The sequence below is a fragment of the Notechis scutatus genome, chromosome 2 (genome assembly GCF_049901735.1).
Source record: "Notechis scutatus isolate UNSWTSFEM ecotype Mainland chromosome 2, rNotScu1.2, whole genome shotgun sequence".
Lineage (NCBI taxonomy): Eukaryota > Metazoa > Chordata > Lepidosauria > Squamata > Elapidae > Notechis > Notechis scutatus.
In genome coordinates, this window is record NC_142010.1 from 164,530,571 (window position 1) to 164,549,980 (window position 19,410).

Here is a 19,410-nt window from a genome sequence, read left to right on the forward strand (position 1 = left end):
GTAATATTGCACTGTGTGCTCACCTTATTGGAAGTGAAGGATTTCACAGTTGGTGGTCACTTACTTGACTAGATCATTAATATTAATCCTCAGGCAACAAGATAGTTATGCAGTAATGAAGGTTTGTGGCTGCTGCAGCTGCTCTAGCAACGAGTGCCAGACTTTGGGCCAAAATTGTTATGGGACTTTATGATAGTGATCAGTTTTGTTCTACCTAGTACTTACCGAGTTAATTTTGGAGTAAACTGATCTATCTGTATCACAAATTGGTTCAAGGCACGGGCTCTTTTGTTACACTGAAAACATAGGTAGTAAAGTTTTGCTTTCAGACTTCATGCAAGCATGGTAATAAATCTGGTCTTTCCAGGCACCATGAAATTCACAGATGTGGCACAATCAGATTTACTGCAGATAAAGTACAAACCTTATACACACAAAATATCCAAACACGGAAACCTCAGTACATATGTTTTCTCCAAGGTTTAAATTTTACACCTTTCCCTCCTGCCTTTCAATGCAATGGTCACTTTTCCATTATCATGGCCTTGAAGGTCAGAGATATTTTCTCAAAAATTATATAACAGTTCCTCCTAGCTTGCTGGTTTCTGGCTCACTATTTTTAACATTTGTAACTCTTATCAAGGAAGACAAGGATAAAATAAGATCTAATTAAATCTACATTTGCTGTAGTTTTAAATACATTCTAAATTCATAAATAAATAAGTTCTAAATTCATCTATTATTGCCTCCATTTTGGCCTTGCCTCCATTTTACTAGTGAGTACAATTGATATATTCCCAATGGTAATCAGTTTCCCTGGGAAATAAGGCAAGACTTAAGCACAACAGAAGCACAGTAGATGTTCAGTAGAAAAAAAATTATTCAAAGATAAGTATCCTGACTATTTCAAAAGGAATATCCATCTCCTCAAAGAGTGGGATTGACAGCCTTGGGTACTCCTTGATTTAAGTTATTAAATCTGCTCTGATCACAATTAACATTGCATAAACATCAGTTGTTCCTCCATCTCTTTTTTAGTAGAAATAAAAAATCCTCCATAATGTTTCAGAAAAGAACACTTGCTGTTATCAAGCAATATAGTATATCTAGATTAGATTAACAGAATAACAGGTTAGAAAGATATGCTTAACAAAATTAAAGAAAATTATCTGAAAAAGTTTCCTCCCTTTATTTTTAAGAAATACATTTTTATTTCCCCCATTATTTTTAAGAAAATGGTAACAAACTCTTTTCCACTAATTGCAAATTGGAAGGTGCTGGAAATTTTCAGTCCCAGGAAACACTTCATATGATTAAAACCAACATTATTTTATGTACTTACCATGGACTGTGGATACTAAGAGAATTGTGAAGAACAGCAGCAACTGTGATGACCACATGACTGTGGCCCAAAATATAAGGTTACTTCAACAGTGGAAGTTTTCAGAAGAAAAATATAAAGATTTGTCTCTGATGGTAATCCTCTCAGGGATATTCACTTTAATCGCAATTCAGTGAAGCAGGCGTAGGACAGAATAAACTAGCTCTAAAACCAACACCTTCGACAAATGTCCAAAACTCAAAACCTAGAAATAAAAATAAAAGTTACAATTAATTTAAAAAGTAAATTGTTGATACTCAGCTCAACATAGTAAACGGCAAAGTAAACTGTTGCTATTCAGCTCAACATAACCACTGAAACATTTGACATAAAACTGTATCAAAAAGTCAATGGCACATTTGGACATTTTGTCATTATTTTGTTTGGATAATCAAAACAAGAAACACGACAAGGTCAAACAGTATTGTGTTGCTTTCATCATATATATCAGGCGTGTCAAACTGGATGTCTTTGAGCGCCATATCAGCACTGTAGCTGTCTTCCATGGGCTGGCCGGGGATGGGATGGACAGCAGAAGGGACGGATGCCTCCTGCAGCACTCTGTCAGTCCAAATGGGGCGTGGAAGACCTGTACATATCCCCCTGCACCCCATTTTTGTCCTGGAGGGCCTCCTGCAGCACTCTGTCAGCCAAAACAGGACACGCCACCCAGTGCTCTATTTTTCTAGCAGAGATACCATGGGCCAGTCCAGATCTGGCCCATGGGCCTTGAGTTTGACACCCTTGATATATATGAATACACTTTATGTTCCAGAGAATCTTGACATGATGGGTTGAAATACATGCGATTTGTTTGAATTACCATAGCTCTTTGGCTGAAAGAGATTTGAGAACAGCCAGAAATGAGAGAGAATAAGTAGTTGGGAATAGGGTGAGGGAGTAATTAATTTAGGTATATGTAAATCACTTTCTGAAGTGATTATATTAATATCTTGAGATAAGTTCAGATTCTTAGCAACTATCAATATATTATCCTAATGAAATAAGCCTTAGGGGGAATCTTTAAACAGTCAATTCAAAACTCTATCAGTATGGACCAATATTAAATGTCCATTTTTAAACAGTCATCAGATTGAAGCAGTACTTTTGTTTCTATCTTCTTTATTCTGCATCTCTTTATTTCATTGTCTCTCAGACAGCTGTTATAATCAATCAAATAAGTACAAATTTATTTTAGGTTCTTTTTTTATTCAACTATTATGGCATATGCCATTATAAATCCAGGCAGAGGTTATTGGCAGCAGGATGACTTCATCAGAAAGATCAAGTGAGCATTGAGATGTTCCACCCCTTATGTACAGTGCATTCAGAAAGTATTCAGACCTCCTTCACTTCTGTCAATTTTGTTATGCTGCTGCTTGATTCTGCAATTGTTGAAATTCATTTTTACCTCATTTCTCTCTCTACACTCAGTACCCCATAATAACAAAGTGAAACAAGAAATGTATGTAAATTCATTAAAAAGGAAAAAAAGAAATATCACTTTGTCATAAGTATTCAGACTCTTTTCAACAACACCTGAAATTTAGCTCAGGTGCCTCCCATTTCTCTTGACCAGTGCTGTCATGCTTCTATACCTTGACTGGAGTCCACCTGCAGTAAATTAAATTGATTGGACATAATTTGGAAAGGCACACACCTCTCTATAGAAGGCCTCATAGCTGGCAGTGCATCTGTAGCAGAACAAAAGCCGTAAGGTCAAAGGAATTGCAAGGCACAGATCTGGGGAAGGCTATAATAAAATTCCTGCTGCACTGAAGGTTCCTAAGAGCACAGTGGCCTCCATAATTCTCAAATGGAAGAAGCAATTGGGGGAGTAGGGGCCTTAGCAAGAAAGGTGACTAAAATCCTGAGTTTTTAAAAACACGGAGTTCCAGAGATCCTGTGTGGAGATGGGACAGAGTTCCACAAGGACAACCATCACTGCAGCCATCCACCGATTTGGGCTTTATGGCAGACTGGCTAGATGGAAGCCTCTTCTCAGTGCAAAACACATGAAAGTCCACTTGAAGTTTGCAAAAAAGCTCCTGAAGGACTCTCAAGACTGTGAGGAACAAGATTCTCTGGTCTGATGAAACCAAGATTGAACTATCTGGCTTCAATTCTAAGCATTATGTCTGGAGGAAGCCAGCCCAATATCATCCCAACAATGAAGCATCATGCTCTGGAAGTGTTTTTCGGTAACAGGGACTGGGGGACAGGTCAGGGTTGAGGGAAAGCTGAATGGAGCAAAGTGCAGGGATATCCTCAATGAATACCTGTTCCACAGTGCTCATGTTGTCAGACTGGGTAGAAGGTTCACTTTCCAACATGACGATCCTAAGCACACAGCCAAAACAACACAGCAGTGACTTAGGGACAACTTTGTGAATGCCCTAGAGTAGCCCAGCTAGAGCCCTAGCTTATACCAATGTGATATTTCAGTTTTTTCTTTTTAATAAATTTACAGACATTTCTAAAATTTTGTTTTTGCTTTGTCATTATGAAGTAATAGGTGTAGAGAATGAGAAAAAAAATGAACTTCAACAACTGTAGAACCAGGCTGCAGCATTAAAAAATTGACAACAGTGAAGGGGGTCTGAGTACTTTCTGAATGCACCGTCTATGTGCACAATGTTATAATGTAAGTATCAAAGGGGTGGAGTTTGCATCATGGAATCACAATCATTTCATCTTTCAATATTACAACTGGTATCTTCTACTAGGTAATGGTGAGATCACATAATCAGAAGTGCCTTTCTATTTTCGACATGAAGTACTGTTGAAATACTTTCACTCATTCATAATGATGAAATGTGCTTTTGTGGATGGAAGGTTTTTACATAATTATTTCAATAAGTCAATAATTTATTGGAAGATTTTGAAAATTATGGAGAAAAAAACAGTCACAATAAAAATGTTATTACTGCCATTTTACTGCATAGGAAAACTATGCAGGTACATTAAGTGAAAATTAAAGAGATGTACAAGGAAATAAGTTATTAGAAATCTTTTGAAGTACATTATTGCTGTAACAAAACTTCTTCCAGAAAGACTTCCAATCTTTTATTAAAATCCTACAATAAAAGTTATTTTGGATTTGTCAGATTTGTTGCCCAGTTTGACAATATAGAACTTAAATGCCATGTTTCATATTTTTATTCATAGATATGAGATAAATTCATTGAGTAATGGGGAAATAGATTTGCACGAAAACCCTTCCGGTCTTAGGCATCTGCAGCTAGTCTCAGTGATGTTAGAATATATGCCATGACATGATGTCTGTGCCATTCTGTACTTTCATCATGACATCACACTCAAGTTTGTATAGGGCTGTTTTGGTCCATAATGTATGTTTGTTATTTGCCTCCCTTGTGGGGGTACCAATTTTCAGAAAATTTGAAAACTGCAGTGTTTTTCTCCTTTTGTTGACTTTATTATACCTGTCATTTTTGTATAGAACACTGATGTATCATTTTTCAACACTGCCTCAATGAAGACATAAAACCACGATGTTTTGGTGGCTTTTGATAATTGACAAGCACACAGAATAAGCCTGTGTGAAAGTATTGCTAGCATTCTTCAAAAATATGTACTTGATTTCAATAATTTCAAAGGACAGGCACGATAAATGAATGGGCAATAAAACATCATCATCTTAATCAAAAACAACAAACACAGCATGAAAAAACAACCAAGTCACTCCCTGGTGACTGCATTCTTGGGACGCTGTTTGCCCTTACCTGCTTCCTATGGCTGGCTAAAGGTCACCCAGCTGGCTTTGTACCTAAGGTGCAATGAGAACTAAGTGCCTCAGTTTCTAGACTGGTGCTTTAACCACTATACCAAATTGCTCTCCTCCTAAGCCTTTATTTACTTTTTATTCAGCACCTATGCACAGTGGACTGTAATTCAGAACTATATTCGACCCTTGGTAGTCGATGTTTTTTAAAAATACCCTACAGATCACTTTCAAAAATGTGTCATAATCAAGCTGGCTCGATTGAAAATGTGGCACACAAGTATTCTCTTATGACTTTGGAATCCTCAATGAAGGTTGTAAAAGATTCCAAAGGAAAGAGAATTTGTGTAGTTAGAAGCAGACACTTTAATTAAAAAAATAGCTCTGAAACATTTGAAATTACTATTATGACAATATTCTAGCATAAAGTCCTACACAAATTTGGCTGTGACAGCATAATAAATCCTACAAAAACTAGGCCTTGATGTTATGTCAAGAAAAGAATTGCTTTCTTCTCTTGTCACTTTTGTTCATAATATCTGTAATAGCTTTGAAAAAAAATGACGAAAAAGCAAAGAAAATTATTCCCCATGTGGGAATCTCATATTCAGATAAAGGATCAACAGCAGAGACACAAATCAATTTTCCCAGATAGAAAATATCACTGCAGGCTAAGTAGAAGAGACATGTTCAGGATGGAAATGTATAACATTAGGTTAGAAAAACTTTAAGTCGTGAAACTATCTGTTTTCCGGGCAAGACTGGCCCAGGTTTCCCAAACTGATGATCCTATAAGAAAGAAATGTTGATCCAACATCTCTAATTCAACAGAGCTTCAAATTTCTTTCATGAGAATGGAAACTTTTCATTTTCTTCCTAAATATGATGCAGATCAATGGGATAGTTTTAAGACCACACATAATAGGAAGACAATTTACAATAAGGAACTGATTAAAGTTTTTCCAAATGTTGGAATAGCTTTTCACCTTTTTCTAATTTGGTCCATTTTAAACTGTGAAAAAAAGCTGTCTGCACACTATCCTTGATTAAAAATAAATTATAGTCTCCAGCACTGCAGCCAAGATTCTCATCTATTATCTGATCTCTTTACATAATGGGATCTTCTGAGGAGAAATGTTATTTGATGACTTTACATCCAAATTTCCTGAGAAGAAAAATCAGAAAAGGAAGCTATAATTTTTTTAATAACTTGCATAAAGAAATAAATGGGCCGTGCACATATTAATCATGGCAATATTATAATGTCCATGGTTATTATCAGATTTTTAATCATAATATCTGGGAAAAATCACATGCTTACAATAAGCAAAATAAAACGTTGAGAGCCAATGGGAAATTTGGGGGACTATTTAAATGTTAAAATAGTTGCTGAATCTGCTTTAGGCTTTTGGGAATCATCCTAAAATGTCAATATTTGCTTCCTGTGTATTTCTTAAGAAATGTAATTTCTTAGGAAATGTAATTAACTTTTATCATAAAGCTACAAGACCAATTCACCAATTGTTTTATAACCCAGTATCTTCCAAGAGACACTTCAAACAACATTTGCCAAGAATAACCAACAAACAATAGAGAAATCTCTATTGGGTAATCTTTCTTGCCCATCACATTTGGAAAAACTTTAAAACATTACCTTTATTTTTTTAAAAATTGGGCAGTCTGTATTGTTCCATATGAATTTATTACACCTTCTGTACTTTAAGATAATTTTTTTTTAAAAAAATCTACTCTTTTGCAATTTTCCAGTATGATTTAGTTAAGATGTATAAACTTCACTTTGGAATAAGCCCTGTGTCAAAGTGAGCTTCCAACTTGTTCCAATTTGCAACATATATTCCAACCCAAATCTTGGTCTAAATACCTGCTCTCTGCAAGTAATGCCAGCTAGTTTCAAATGCCTAGTAGTTCTATGCTTTCCCTCATAATCAGCCATTCCCAGTGTAGGTTTTATTTTGGTCCTGTACATTTTATTTTATGTAAACCTCTGAAAAAGTCATTTTAGTTGTCTCCAAGTTGTCTCCAATGTAGTTTTAATAATCCTTGAAGTTAAGTCTACCTACTCTTTTTATTCTTTTTATTTTACTTTTAAACCTCTACTGTTATAATCCATAGCAAAGTGATAGTAAACCATCCTTTGAAGTAATAATAAACCTATGCTTTCATTCTAGGGATAATATACTGTATCTTGTGTATAGGCAGATCACACTGGTATTGAAAAACTGTAGAAGTGCAAAAACTGAAAAGGAGATATCAAAAATAATGAAGCCCACTTATTCACTTATTCATAAGTTAATTAAACCTTTGAAAAGTCTGAAAACATCTACATACTTATCTGGCCAGAAGATTAATTGAAAGTAATATTTGTTTCTATGCCTACACATTAAAGATTGTGTCAGGTTTCCGGCAGTTATTCCAATTAAATCATGAGACTTGAGCCACACTCCCAAAACTAAAGAGGATTTTGTATACAGGTTTTATAGTTGACAGATTGGACACCAGGGGCATCTGATTAGGACTGGACACCCTTTACTCTGTCTCAGTGTGAGAAATCTTTCCCCCTGTTATGCCCTGACACTGGCAACTTCAGCCTGGTGCAGACATACTCTCTTCTATGTGGTGCCTGTCATGCCCCTGGTGGAGACTGACTCTGAGGGAGAGGAGGAACAGCCGTCAGGGAGTGGAAGTGCAGCTCCAGAGGTTGTGGAGGCGGCTGGGGAAGGGCAGAGGCCGGCTGGGCAGTTAGAGGAGGACCCAGGCCTATCCCCTCTCCAGCCTAGGGCATGCAGGGAGGAGAGGATAAGGGAGAGATGTGGTCTACTGTGGAGGAGAGGGCCTTGATCCTCTTCATGGGCTGCAGCTGTGACAACTGAATAAGAGGACAGACATGCATACGGGCGAGCGCTGGAAACAAAGCGTGGAAATATCTCTAGTTTATGGTTCTTCTCTGAGTTTGGCATCCTTCCCAGTGTGTATTCTGTTATCTGTGTATGTCCTCCAGTCCTTATCTTGCCTGGTTTGTGTTCCTTCCTTCTTGTAACTGCTTGTGTGGGAGTTTTTTTGTCTTCTGTCAAAAATATTTGGAGCTTGGAAGCAAAGTGAAGGAATAAAAAGGACTTCACCGGGTTTTTGTGACTGTGTTTATTTTGTATCCCCACCCTGGGTCATCACAGTGCCTAGGCACCCCCTTCCAGGGCCATTCTGTTGTGGGGTATCAGACAGTATAATTCCCTGAAACAAACCCCACATGAAATACCTTGTATGTCATAAGGCCCCAAGAGAGCTGTCCCATGGGATTCTTTCAAAGCAGCAATGCTTTAGAGTTGTGTGGACAAGCCCTCCCCTCCTTCGCCCTCTGTTTGACGGTTTCAAAAGAACACTGAACGAGAGAGAGAGAAAGAGAGAGAGAGACAGACAGAGAGACAGACAGACAGACAGACACTTTTGGCTTCATGCAAGGAAAGAGCAGAAGCAGCAGAAGTCTTTCTTTCTCTGCTCCAAATTCCACCAGAAATGAGTCTTTGCTGTGTCTTGGAGCAGGATGCCTTGCAGGGTCCCAAAGACTCATTTCTGGTGGAGTTTGGGGGAGAGAAAGAATTTTTTGCTGCTTTCCTTGCATGCAGCCAAAAACAGAAGAAAGAAGTGAAAAGAAGCAGCCCGGTGGCCAGGTCAGGTGTGTGGGGCACATGGGGCAAGTACCCTTTCCCTCTCCCCTCACTACCTCGTGTTGTTCACAATGCAAGCAACACAAGCCTTGTGTTCCCATGGGCCATGTGGGCAGCGCAGCCTTGTGTTCCTGCGCAACCTGGATTAATTGCCTTGGGGGGTTGCTTTGGGGGTGACATTTCTCTGTGGACCACCAAAATTTTCTCGCGGACCACCAGTGGTCCCCAGCTCACTGGTTGGTAATCACTGCCCTATACCACCAGAAGGATTTGGACAGAACTTTCCAGGAGGTTCAAGATAGACTTTAAACTTCTGCCTATATCTACATGTAAAACTGTGTATATGGGAAACAGTATCTAAGGGTCCCCAACAAGGGAAACCCCCAAGCGCTCCAAGCAAGAAATATTCTGGATCCCTGGTCCCCAACAAGGGAAACCAGCTATACAGGGCTGGATGGATCCTTTCCTGTCAAAAACATCCCGCTGTTTGAAATGGCACTTGCGGCTTCACTCCAATGTAATGATCCAAAAGCAATTGCAAAAAGAAAAAAATTCCTGTTTAAGGACTAGCCTGCTTATCCAACGCCAGCAAGATAAAAGAGAAATAATGCCAGGGAAGTGGAGTGGGAAGGTACCTGTCCTGGTCCCCAAGAAGGGAAACCAAGCAGGGAATGGCGCCTGTGATATTTAGGCGTGAACTTGAAGCCAGCCGTTGAAAATGGTGGGAAAGCAGAATCTCCGGTGTTAATTGCCTGAGCAGTTTAATGAGCCGCTGCTGCTGACTCTCTAAATTGTCAGATAAATCAGGGATCCCCAACCTTTTCGACGCGGCCGGTTAAGCGTCAGCTGGGCGCCGCGCCGGTTCGGCGTCAGCTGGCGCCGCCATCTTTTGACGAAAATCACTTCCGGTGACGTCACGAAGTGATTTTTCGCCAAAAATGGTGAGCGCGCTTCTGGTGAGCTTTTCGGTAGAAAGGCTTTCACCGGAAAGCTCACCAGCGCTGGCGCCGCCATCTTTTTGACAAAAATTGCTTTTTACCAAAAAGATGGCGGCGCCAGCAACCAGCGGCCCGGTAAGGCTTGTTCCGCTGGCCCGGTACCGGTCCGCGGACCGGCGGTTGGGGACCCCTGAGATAAATGATTCTGTCAGTCGAAACGGCAAGGAGAAGTTGCGCTCCACCAAGATTGCAGAGATAAGACAATCGGGATTAGATAAGCTAATTGCCTGAAGCAGCCGTCTCAGGATGCCTGCGGAGTGGCAGGCTCCGCCAGCCACAAAGAAACCGCTCTCAAACTGATCGGGGGGGTGACCTAATAGAGCCACAAGCCTTGAAATCGCCAAATTAATTGGGGAAAAATTTACAAGCCGATTTAACCCAAGAGCAAACCTGAATTTTGATTAGCTGAATCAGAAAACCGTTCCAGTCAGGGAGTGCACAACCTCTTACCACGAAGGCTGAGCTAAAACCGGGGGACGCTGGGGAGGTGTCCCGTGGAGGAGAAGGAGTGTCCTGGAGTTCTAAGCCCAGCCTTTCTAGAAGAGACTGAAGCACCTCCCACTTCTGGATGCTCTGAACAGCTCATGGGAGAATGTGTATATATTCTGTTTTATTTTCTAATAATTGTATGTTTATTTCTTTTTTAACCATATCCATATTAAAATTTGTTCAGATAAATCACAATGGTCATATTATATAGACCAGAGGTGTCAAAGTAAAGGCCCAGAGGCTGGATCTGGCCCATGGTGTGCTTAGATCTGACCCACAGGCCCGCCCTGGAAACAGCAAAGGACCAGCCCGTGGTGCCTCTGCCAATGAAACAGTTTCTTGCGACATGGCCCTCCCAAGCTGTTTTTGCTGACAGCGGGCTGTAAGAGGCTGTCATGGCCCAAACAGAGCCTGGATGGGCTGTGCGCAGCCTCCCCAAGCTCCATTTTTGTTGGCAGATGCCTGCAGGAGGCCATCACATCCGAAAACAGAGCCCGGGAGAGCCATTGTGGCTGAAAACGGAGCCTTAATGAGTGACCCTCAGCCCCAAATACAACCCTGATGCGGCCCTCAATGAAATTGAGTTTGACACTCCTGATATAGACCATAAGTTAGAAACTTTCAGAGCAGGAGGAGACTACTACTGTTCACTGATACTCACTTTGCCTTTTCTATTGTTCAGAATAACATACATGATTTTCTCTATTTTATCCTCTTCAATTTTTGTTTTAATTTTAATTAGGATAGGCTGAGAGACTGTAATCAGTAGGTCAGCCAGTACTTATCATGGCTGAGTGAGGACTTGATTCTGGGTGTAATCAATTTTAGTCCAGCACTCTTAATCACTGAATTTCCTTGAATTTTAAATGCAGTGTAAAGTGTTATACCTATTGCCTCCAAATCTATCGGCATCCAAAATACTACTGGAACAGTGATATTGTCTAGTATTCTTTGCAACTAACACAGCAGATGCACACAGAACAGGCTTTTGTCTCCCAAAATTGATATTATTTATTGCTTAAGTCTAAAATAAAAAAAATATTTTAAAACACCAGAAAGTTTGAGCTTAACCTTCTATATTCTGTACATCCCACAGTTCTTATCCTATACATTAATTTTAATCCCCCCTAAAAAAAAAAAAAAAAATTAAATAAAAAAAAAAAAAAAAAAAAAAAAAAAAAAAAAAAAAAAAAAAAAAAAAAAACCCCCCCCCCCCCCCCCCCCCCCCCAAAAAAAAACCCCCCCCCCCCCCCCCCCCCCCCCCCCCCCCCCCCCCCCCCCCCCCCCCCCCCCCCCCCCCCCCCCCTACTATTTTCTTAAATATTCTTCCCATTGTTTTTGTTCCTTTACATTAAGTTGTGTCTGATTCTCGGAGATTGCTTGGACAAGTCCCTGCAGTTTTCTTGGTAAGTGATTTGCTATTGCCTTCTTCCTAGGGTTGGGGAAAAGTAACATTTTTGTAATATAAAAAAGTGTACATTTTTGAATTTAGTGCCAAAATCCCCACTATACTATTATAAATACTAAAAAAAAGAAAGAAAAAACTAAAATAGTATAGGTAAGCATTTAATTTCTGACTTTCCTTCTTTTTTTTGCTATAAATCTATTTCTTATAATTCTATTTTTATTTACAATTATACCTTTATTTTGGTCAACATTCATTTCTTTCTCTCTAAGGGTCTACATTAAACATCTTTGTTATCTTCCCCCTTATCTTCCACAATCTCTTACTTTAAAATAATAATGACAGTCCTTGCAAGTGCCTGAAAATTCCAGGCCTCTCACCAAGCTCCAGGCCACTCCTTGAGTCAATCAAGATCTCGCTTGATTGCTCGCGACCACACTACTACTCACTGACTGCATTGGGTGAGTGGATCTCATGCAAACAGGAGGGTTGGCCTTGAAATGGGGAAGGAGATGTGGTCATTTTCCTCTTGGCACTGTATTTCCCCCTTCCACAGGGAAGCATCCTGATGCCCACTAGTAGTTTTTGATTGGCTCCCATCATTCCCAGAATTGAGCAGGATGATCTCTTGCACTTCCAATGTCTAGAGATTGGCAGGTACATAGCAGTATCTAGGAATATTATCTCTGTGTGGCTGAGTGCCTAAACCACCTTCTACATATAAAATTGGTGCCAGAAAAGAAAATGAAATATTGATATATAAAGCAAAGGAATGTCTAAATTCACGTGTTGCATTAAGCCATGGTTTATTCAACAAGTCACAGTATATAATATTTGAGGACTTCACACATTATATTATAAAGAGCAGAATAAAAATCCATGAATAGATGTATTCATAAATAAAGTCAAGACAAAATAATAACACTAGAACATGCCATATTATGTGAACTACAGTTCTTTAATTATACGTGATATAATTTGAATTTATGTGACATTTGAAGGAAAAGAATCCACAGCGGTATCAAAATAAGTATGATGACTTTTTTATTATAATGTTCATGATGTTTATTGTAACAGTGAATAACCATTATCACACTGGAAGTAATGATTCAAAAATAATTATTTCTGTATCAATTGTTCACTCCTATGCAGTTTATTCAGAAGTAATTTCAGCAGAATTCAATTACTTTACTCCTAATAATTATACATAAAGTCATAGACATATTTTGTTGGAGGTCATTATTAGCATAGCATATGTTTATCGCAGAAATATTTTTAAACAGGAAAATGAAACCCTTTGAGGAAATGAGCAGAAGTCAGATGTGTATAGTTCAGATTTCAAAACAACTAAGGATTCAGCATTACCTCCTAAATATAAAAGAAAAGGCATCATAAAATGGCAACCCAAATGCAAATTACAAGGTTGGTTAAGCAAATACAAAAAGCCCTTTGCCACTGCTTAGGAGTATTTTTTTTTCTTTGTTTCACTCCATCTCCCGCCCTCATCATCCCACTCTTAAGTTACAGAGAGAGTTTGCTGCATTTGCCTGAGAGCACCTGATAAAAACAAGGCAGAAATCAATAACACATTTATAAATGAAACTCATTCCCACCTATTTGCCTAATTAACACTAGCATACTTGCTAATGAAGTACTTTACAATAGCCACTTATGAAAACTGAGTGACAGATTGGCAAGTTGTTTGCTTCAGGCAATAGGTATTTTTCCAAGACTTGCATTCACATACTTAAATTTGTCCCATGTACTATGCATATTAAATATTTGGATCTATACAATCCACAAGTTTTCAAAAGTATTTAATTCAGTTCCTTTCATTCCCATTTAGAAATTCTTTTGCATCACTAGCAAATACATTGAATATCCAACGTATTGCTCATTAATGTTAACAAAGAAGTCAACAATTTTTTTTCTTTATTGAATGATTGTATGATATATGTGATGTGTCCATGATAAATATTTACCTTTAATCCAATATATTTTTCAAGACCTGTAAGTGGAGGTTGTAATGCAAACCTGTTTTCTCAGGCATAAATGCCATGATTTTTAATGTTTACTCCACAAGGATTGATTTATTAGACAGAAATTCCAAAAAAGTACCCCACTGGTTGCCACCCCCCCTGCACACACACAAAAATAAATTACAATGAAAATAGCACTTGCTTTTCTTAACAGAGGAGGTGATGGTGAACTGCAAAATTAGAAGTTTAAGAAAGAATAATGGAATGGGAAAAAGAAATAGCATTCCATAAACTAATATTCGTCTCTTCTTCCCAGAAGAACAATTCAAACTTATACATCACATATACATTAGTATATTTTGTTAAATGAGTAATGAGCAGGTGTGTGTTAAGGCATAAGGAGATTTACTTTTCATTTGCTGCTTTCATCCTGCAAATCCAATAGGAGTATCATTTAGAAAAGACCTTATATGTTTTTCTTTTATATGCTCTATGCGAAGGCAGCAATTTCAAAGCTTTAGAAAAAGCATTAAGATAAAATGGAGTGACAAGACAGAGAATTATCATCTTTAAATAACTGCTACTATCTTCTAAATTTCCTTTTCAAGAATAATTGCCAAGGCCTCATTCTTTCAGTATAATCCTGGATTTGAATAAGGTTCTTCATGATTGCAAAAACTGAGTAAACTGTTTGGTTTACTCAAAAATAAGTCTCAATGTATTCAGTGGAATTAACTCCCAGAAGTATGTGTATTTATTTCAGTTACCCTTGATTTTAGACAAAAGACAGAGAAGTGGCATTCAGTTAATACAAGTAATACTCCTTTGTCCTCCAGACAAGGTTGAGAGATGAAGAAACAATAAAATATACTACACAAAAGCTCATCAACATAGTGAAAAGGTTTTTTTAAAAAAAATATCTCCATCATGGGTATTCCACTGAACAAAGATAGAGTGATTCTCCTCTTTTTGGTAGAGGTTGTTGGTGTTGTGTGTCTGCCTTCAAATCATTGTTGACTTCTGGCAACTGCTGGGCAAGTCCTGGCAAGGTTTTTTGACAAGGAGAGAAGTGCAAGTACATTCTTGCATCAGATGTTAGGATAACAGAATAATAGAGTTGGGATGGACTTTGGAGATCTTCTAGTCCAGCTCTCTGCTCAGGCAGGAAACCCTATACCATTTCAGAAAAAGGTTGTCCAAACTCTTCTTAAAAACTTCCAATGTTGGAGCATCCACAACTTCTGTGGCAAGTTTGATTAACTGTTATAACTGCCAGGAAATTTCTCTTTTGCTTTTTTCCTTGATTATTTTTCATCCATTGCTTCTTGCCCTGCCTTCAGGTGCTTTGGAGAATAGGGTGACTCTCTCTTCTTTGTGGCAGTCTCTGAGATATTGGAACACTGCTATCATGTCACCCCTAGTCCTTCTTTTCATTAAACTAGAATAATGATAGGAAATTGCCTGTTTACGATTGCCTGTTTTCAGTTTCTTTCATTCATTTGTTTATTCATTCATTTACATTTAGGGACCACCCATCTCACTCATTTGTTTCTCTTCTTAGTAGCATCAGAAGAACAATGGTGGTTTTCTAAAATAGACATGTATGCTTGAATTTTTATTTTCATGCAGCTTCATGGATCTCATGCTTTGAGTGGATTGGTGGAGAAACTGGTGTTGTTGAGTAACTTACAGAACCATAGCACTGGAAGGGACCATTCCAGCCATCAAATCCAACTCTCTGTTCAGTGCAAGAATGTAAATATAAGTATTGAGGACAAACAGTTGTTCTGACTCGACTTGAATAGTGAAGAGGAAGCCATCTGTTGCACTGCTGTTACAGTTATTCTCTCCCCCCCAGATTCAATTGGAATCTGTTCCTCTGTAACCTGAGTCCATTATTCCACACCCTACAGTCTACACAGAGCCAGAAGAGGCTTTGACTTTCTTCTATGTGATATTTTATCAGGCATTTGAAGAGTGATATCATATTCTCCTGCAGTCTTATCTTCTCACGATTTCCCCTTTATTTTCTCTGCATAGGATGAAATTATTAGTCCCTGGATTATCCTTGTGTCATTCTCTAAACTTGCTTTAGTTTCTCTGAATTCTCCAAATTGTGGGTTCAAAAACCAGATACATTGCTCAGCGAAGCAAAATAAATTGATCTAACCGAAGCAAATAAAGTATAACTACTTCCCATTATTTATAAATTCTGCCATAGGTATAACTTATGGGTCTACTGTGGGAAAGAAGTTAAATGCTAGGAGAGATGAGACCCAGTTTCTAGTCCTTCTTTAGGAATAGAGCCAGTCGGGTGACTTTAGGCCAATCTTTCCCCTTAGCCCAAATTGGTTTTGGATTCTGGCAGTGGGGGAGTGTTACTGAGTAATTTTCATATTAAGCCTACAAACCAAATTTCTAGATATAAAAATGGGATTTATTTGGAGAAAGAAATATAGGGGGGGGGGGGAAATAAGGAATACAACTTTCAAAGGAAACCAATACAATCAGCCTTGCTAAATAAGCTATTACGTTTTTGGGGGAAAAATCTTACTAAAAATCTTTGAAAAATCTTCACCACATGTTCAACGTTCATTGCAAAGATGATAGTTACAAAGTGATTATCTGGGCTTCCTAATTTGATCTCTTTGTCTCTTTTTTCATTTTTTTTCTAGGAGAACATTACATTTTGCAAACCTGATCCTTAAGAAGAAGTGCAATCCACATGAACAGGTATATCTTCCATACCCTTCAGTACCCAGAATCTGAAACCACATTTGTCCACCTTTAACATTTGTCCACCTTCATTCTCCCACATGCAGGAGATATTCAGAGGCGTTCAACCTCAGTAACTCACAGGAAAGATGAGCATCACTGATTATCATCATCACATTCATGACAACCCTTCCAACTATTTCACATATCTACTAACAACATGGGAGACACTTTCCAGGGTATTTCCCAAGGGAATGCATCAAAAACACCCAGCATAATTCTGCTAGTAGAGACATGAAAGGAATTACTGCAATGTGGCAATTTGAACCTCTACTATGGCAAGACCTCCAAAGAAATATCACACTGAATGGTAACCAAAGGGATCCAGCAGTATTTAACAGGATCACATTTCTACTTCCTCTCTCAACTCTCAATATACTGTATATCATCCATTAGAACAACTAGACTTCCTCCATTGTAAATCCAGATATAAAACCAGGTTGAAAATAATTTAGATAATCCACTAATTCAATTCAAGAGTGCAAAAACAGCATAGCATGTTGGGGTTTGGTGTAAGGATCTTGAGCTCTTCAGAATGCATAAGATAAAATCGTTCAATTTTTTGAATTGTGATGTTTGAAGGAAATTAAATGATAACATGGGTGCTTTAAGCCTCATAGAAAAAAGTAGCGCTATTCTGTTAACCTCTCTCTTCAAGTTCCACTTCCATCTGTTTAAAAAAAACAACCACGCATACACAACCCAAACGCTGCACTATTTTCTCTTTATCAGTAGAGGGAGATATAAGCTAAAAGAGATAGAGGGAGGGTGGTAAAGAGGGAAAGATTCAATATCACTACTGATGAAAATAACAGCTCAAGCTTCTGGTAATTTTAATTTTACTATTATAGAAATATGGAAATAATAACATAATTTAAATTAAAACAGTAAAATGAAATATGATCCTGGCCAATGTTGCTTTATGAGCTTCAGCATATCACACAGAATTTGTACATGTCAAACTGAAGGTGCAACTCCTTAACCTAAAAATTGGGAATGGCAGGCCACTACTTTCTTTATCACATTGCGTATATAAAAATATTTCAAATTGGCAGGTAGATCTAAGTGGACTCTTCAGCAATAGCTTCACTACTGCCTCTTTTTAAAGCAGCATGAAAGAATCGCTTGTCTTCAAGAAATAACAGCAGATGATCATTGGCAGCACAGAGTCTTGGAGGCTCTTTATATAAAGTTTTGGGGAAGGGTTCAATTTATAAGTACCAGTAACAGTTCAGATAGATCCAAGAGCTTCTCTAATTCCTTGGAGATAAACTATTTAACAGGCTCAGACAGATTTTATTAACTACTAAATAATATAAAAACAGTACAAACGGAACAGATTTTATTTCTGAAACTTTTCATAGCTAATGGATTTGAGTGCTACTGGAACTAATGAAGTCATTGTTTTGATTATCTAACATTCTAACATTGGATTCTTTTGGTGATTCTTCATGGATGGAATCAAGGAATAGTCCCAGCTTCTCTACTATGCCATTCTAATTAAGGAAGATATCTTATGCCTCTGCCTGGATCACACTTAATCAGATTCAGTCTTGGATCTATACCATGATTGCTGTGCTGTCCTGCTCCCCACTATCTTTTGCACGTGTGCGCGCGCACACACACACACACAGTGAGAATTCTAAAGGTGTTTATTCAACACCCCCCCCCCCCAAAAAAAAACAGGTCCTCAGAAAGCACCTACATTGTGCAGGTTCAGTTCGGAGCTCAGCACGGCAAGAGTCCCCAGCTAAAACGAGTCTAACAGACACACAGGAAGTCCAGGGAAACAATCCATGAGTCAATTGGGTCAGGATGCATGGCATGAACACTAAAGGCACAGAACTGGGCACGTTGCTCCACCAACACTCAAGTCCTTAGGGCAGGATTAAGTAGATGATGCTGGTGCGGCCCTTCAAGAGGGTGAGGTTGTCTCCTCATGTGCAGCCTAGCTCACCGGCATTGTGCCTGTCTCCTCTCTGCCCTACATGTTCTTGGATTGGGTGGAGGTGTAGACTCCATCTCCTCCTTGTCACTAATGGGGACTAACTGCTTCCGGTCCTTCCCTGGAGCCTCCTGGCCAACTCACTGCAGCTGCAGCTCACCTTGCTCAGCCTCAGCCTGTCATTTGTCTGATCGACCCAGCTGAGGTTGCCTCCATCAGGTTAGCACTCTCTGAGCCTCACGGGGTCAAATCCATGACACTTGCTTAAGCTTGCCCTTACACTTCATCATGCACAATTATTTTATATAGCACCCTTCAAGGGATAATGGAAAAATTACCATGTCAAGTACCCAAAACACCTTCTGTTATTTATAAATTGGGTACCAAGGTCTTCTGGTACTTAACATGGTAACTCCTAAGCATCAAGCTGTTGACAGGATGGCCAGCCAGATTAAAAAAACAAAACTTCACCCAACACTATTTATAATCTATCATGCTCTGGGGATTACTTTATCTAATCTTGCCTTTACCTGAATAAAAAAGAATATGTTGCAATAATAAAATCCTTATCAAGTATTGATCCACTCATGGCAAGATTTCCACTTCTATGTCTTTCATATATGATATTTCCTTTTCAGAACAAATAGCAAATTGAGACTATGACCTGCCCATAGCTTCTGAAATTATTAGTCTGAAGCCCATGAAAGTCACAACATTTTGATTCACCTGTTGGAGTGCAAAACCCTTAGAGCTTCTTCCATAGCTCTGGGATTGCCCATGTAGGCTATTTGTGTTTGAGGAAATAAAAGTAGAAGTAACTGTAACTGAATGGTCCCATTTCTCTTAACATTATTTCTTCCTCTACTTCTCGTGAGGTGAAAGTTTCTCTCAATTCGGCAAAGTTTCCATTGAATCACCTCATTGGAACAGGTCTTGGAATTAAAACAAGGGCCTGCTTTAAAGCACTGTTAAATTAGGAACCTTCAAAAGAGCCTTACAAAGTATTTTGCAAG

The 19,410-nt window shown here is 38.6% G+C and overlaps 1 protein-coding gene and 1 long non-coding RNA gene across 24 annotated transcripts in view; one reads left to right on the top strand and one right to left on the bottom strand.

The window, feature by feature from the left end:
- Positions 1-8,039, top strand: part of LOC148132379 (uncharacterized) — a 531,004-nt gene extending 522,965 nt beyond the window's left edge. Inside the window, exon 2 of the long non-coding RNA XR_015747932.1 lies at positions 8,002-8,039. This is a non-coding gene — a long non-coding RNA (uncharacterized LOC148132379). The remainder of the gene's footprint in view (positions 1-8,001) is intronic.
- ADGRL3 (adhesion G protein-coupled receptor L3) overlaps positions 1-19,410 on the bottom strand; it is a 573,686-nt gene that overhangs the window by 353,475 nt on the left and 200,801 nt on the right. For all 23 annotated transcript variants that reach the window (XM_087957273.1, XM_087957271.1, XM_087957269.1 and 20 more), the window contains one exon: positions 1,343-1,586. In XM_087957273.1, coding sequence (XP_087813399.1) covers positions 1,343-1,400 — 58 coding nt within the window. In that variant the 5' untranslated portion in view covers positions 1,401-1,586. The remainder of the gene's footprint in view (positions 1-1,342; positions 1,587-19,410) is intronic.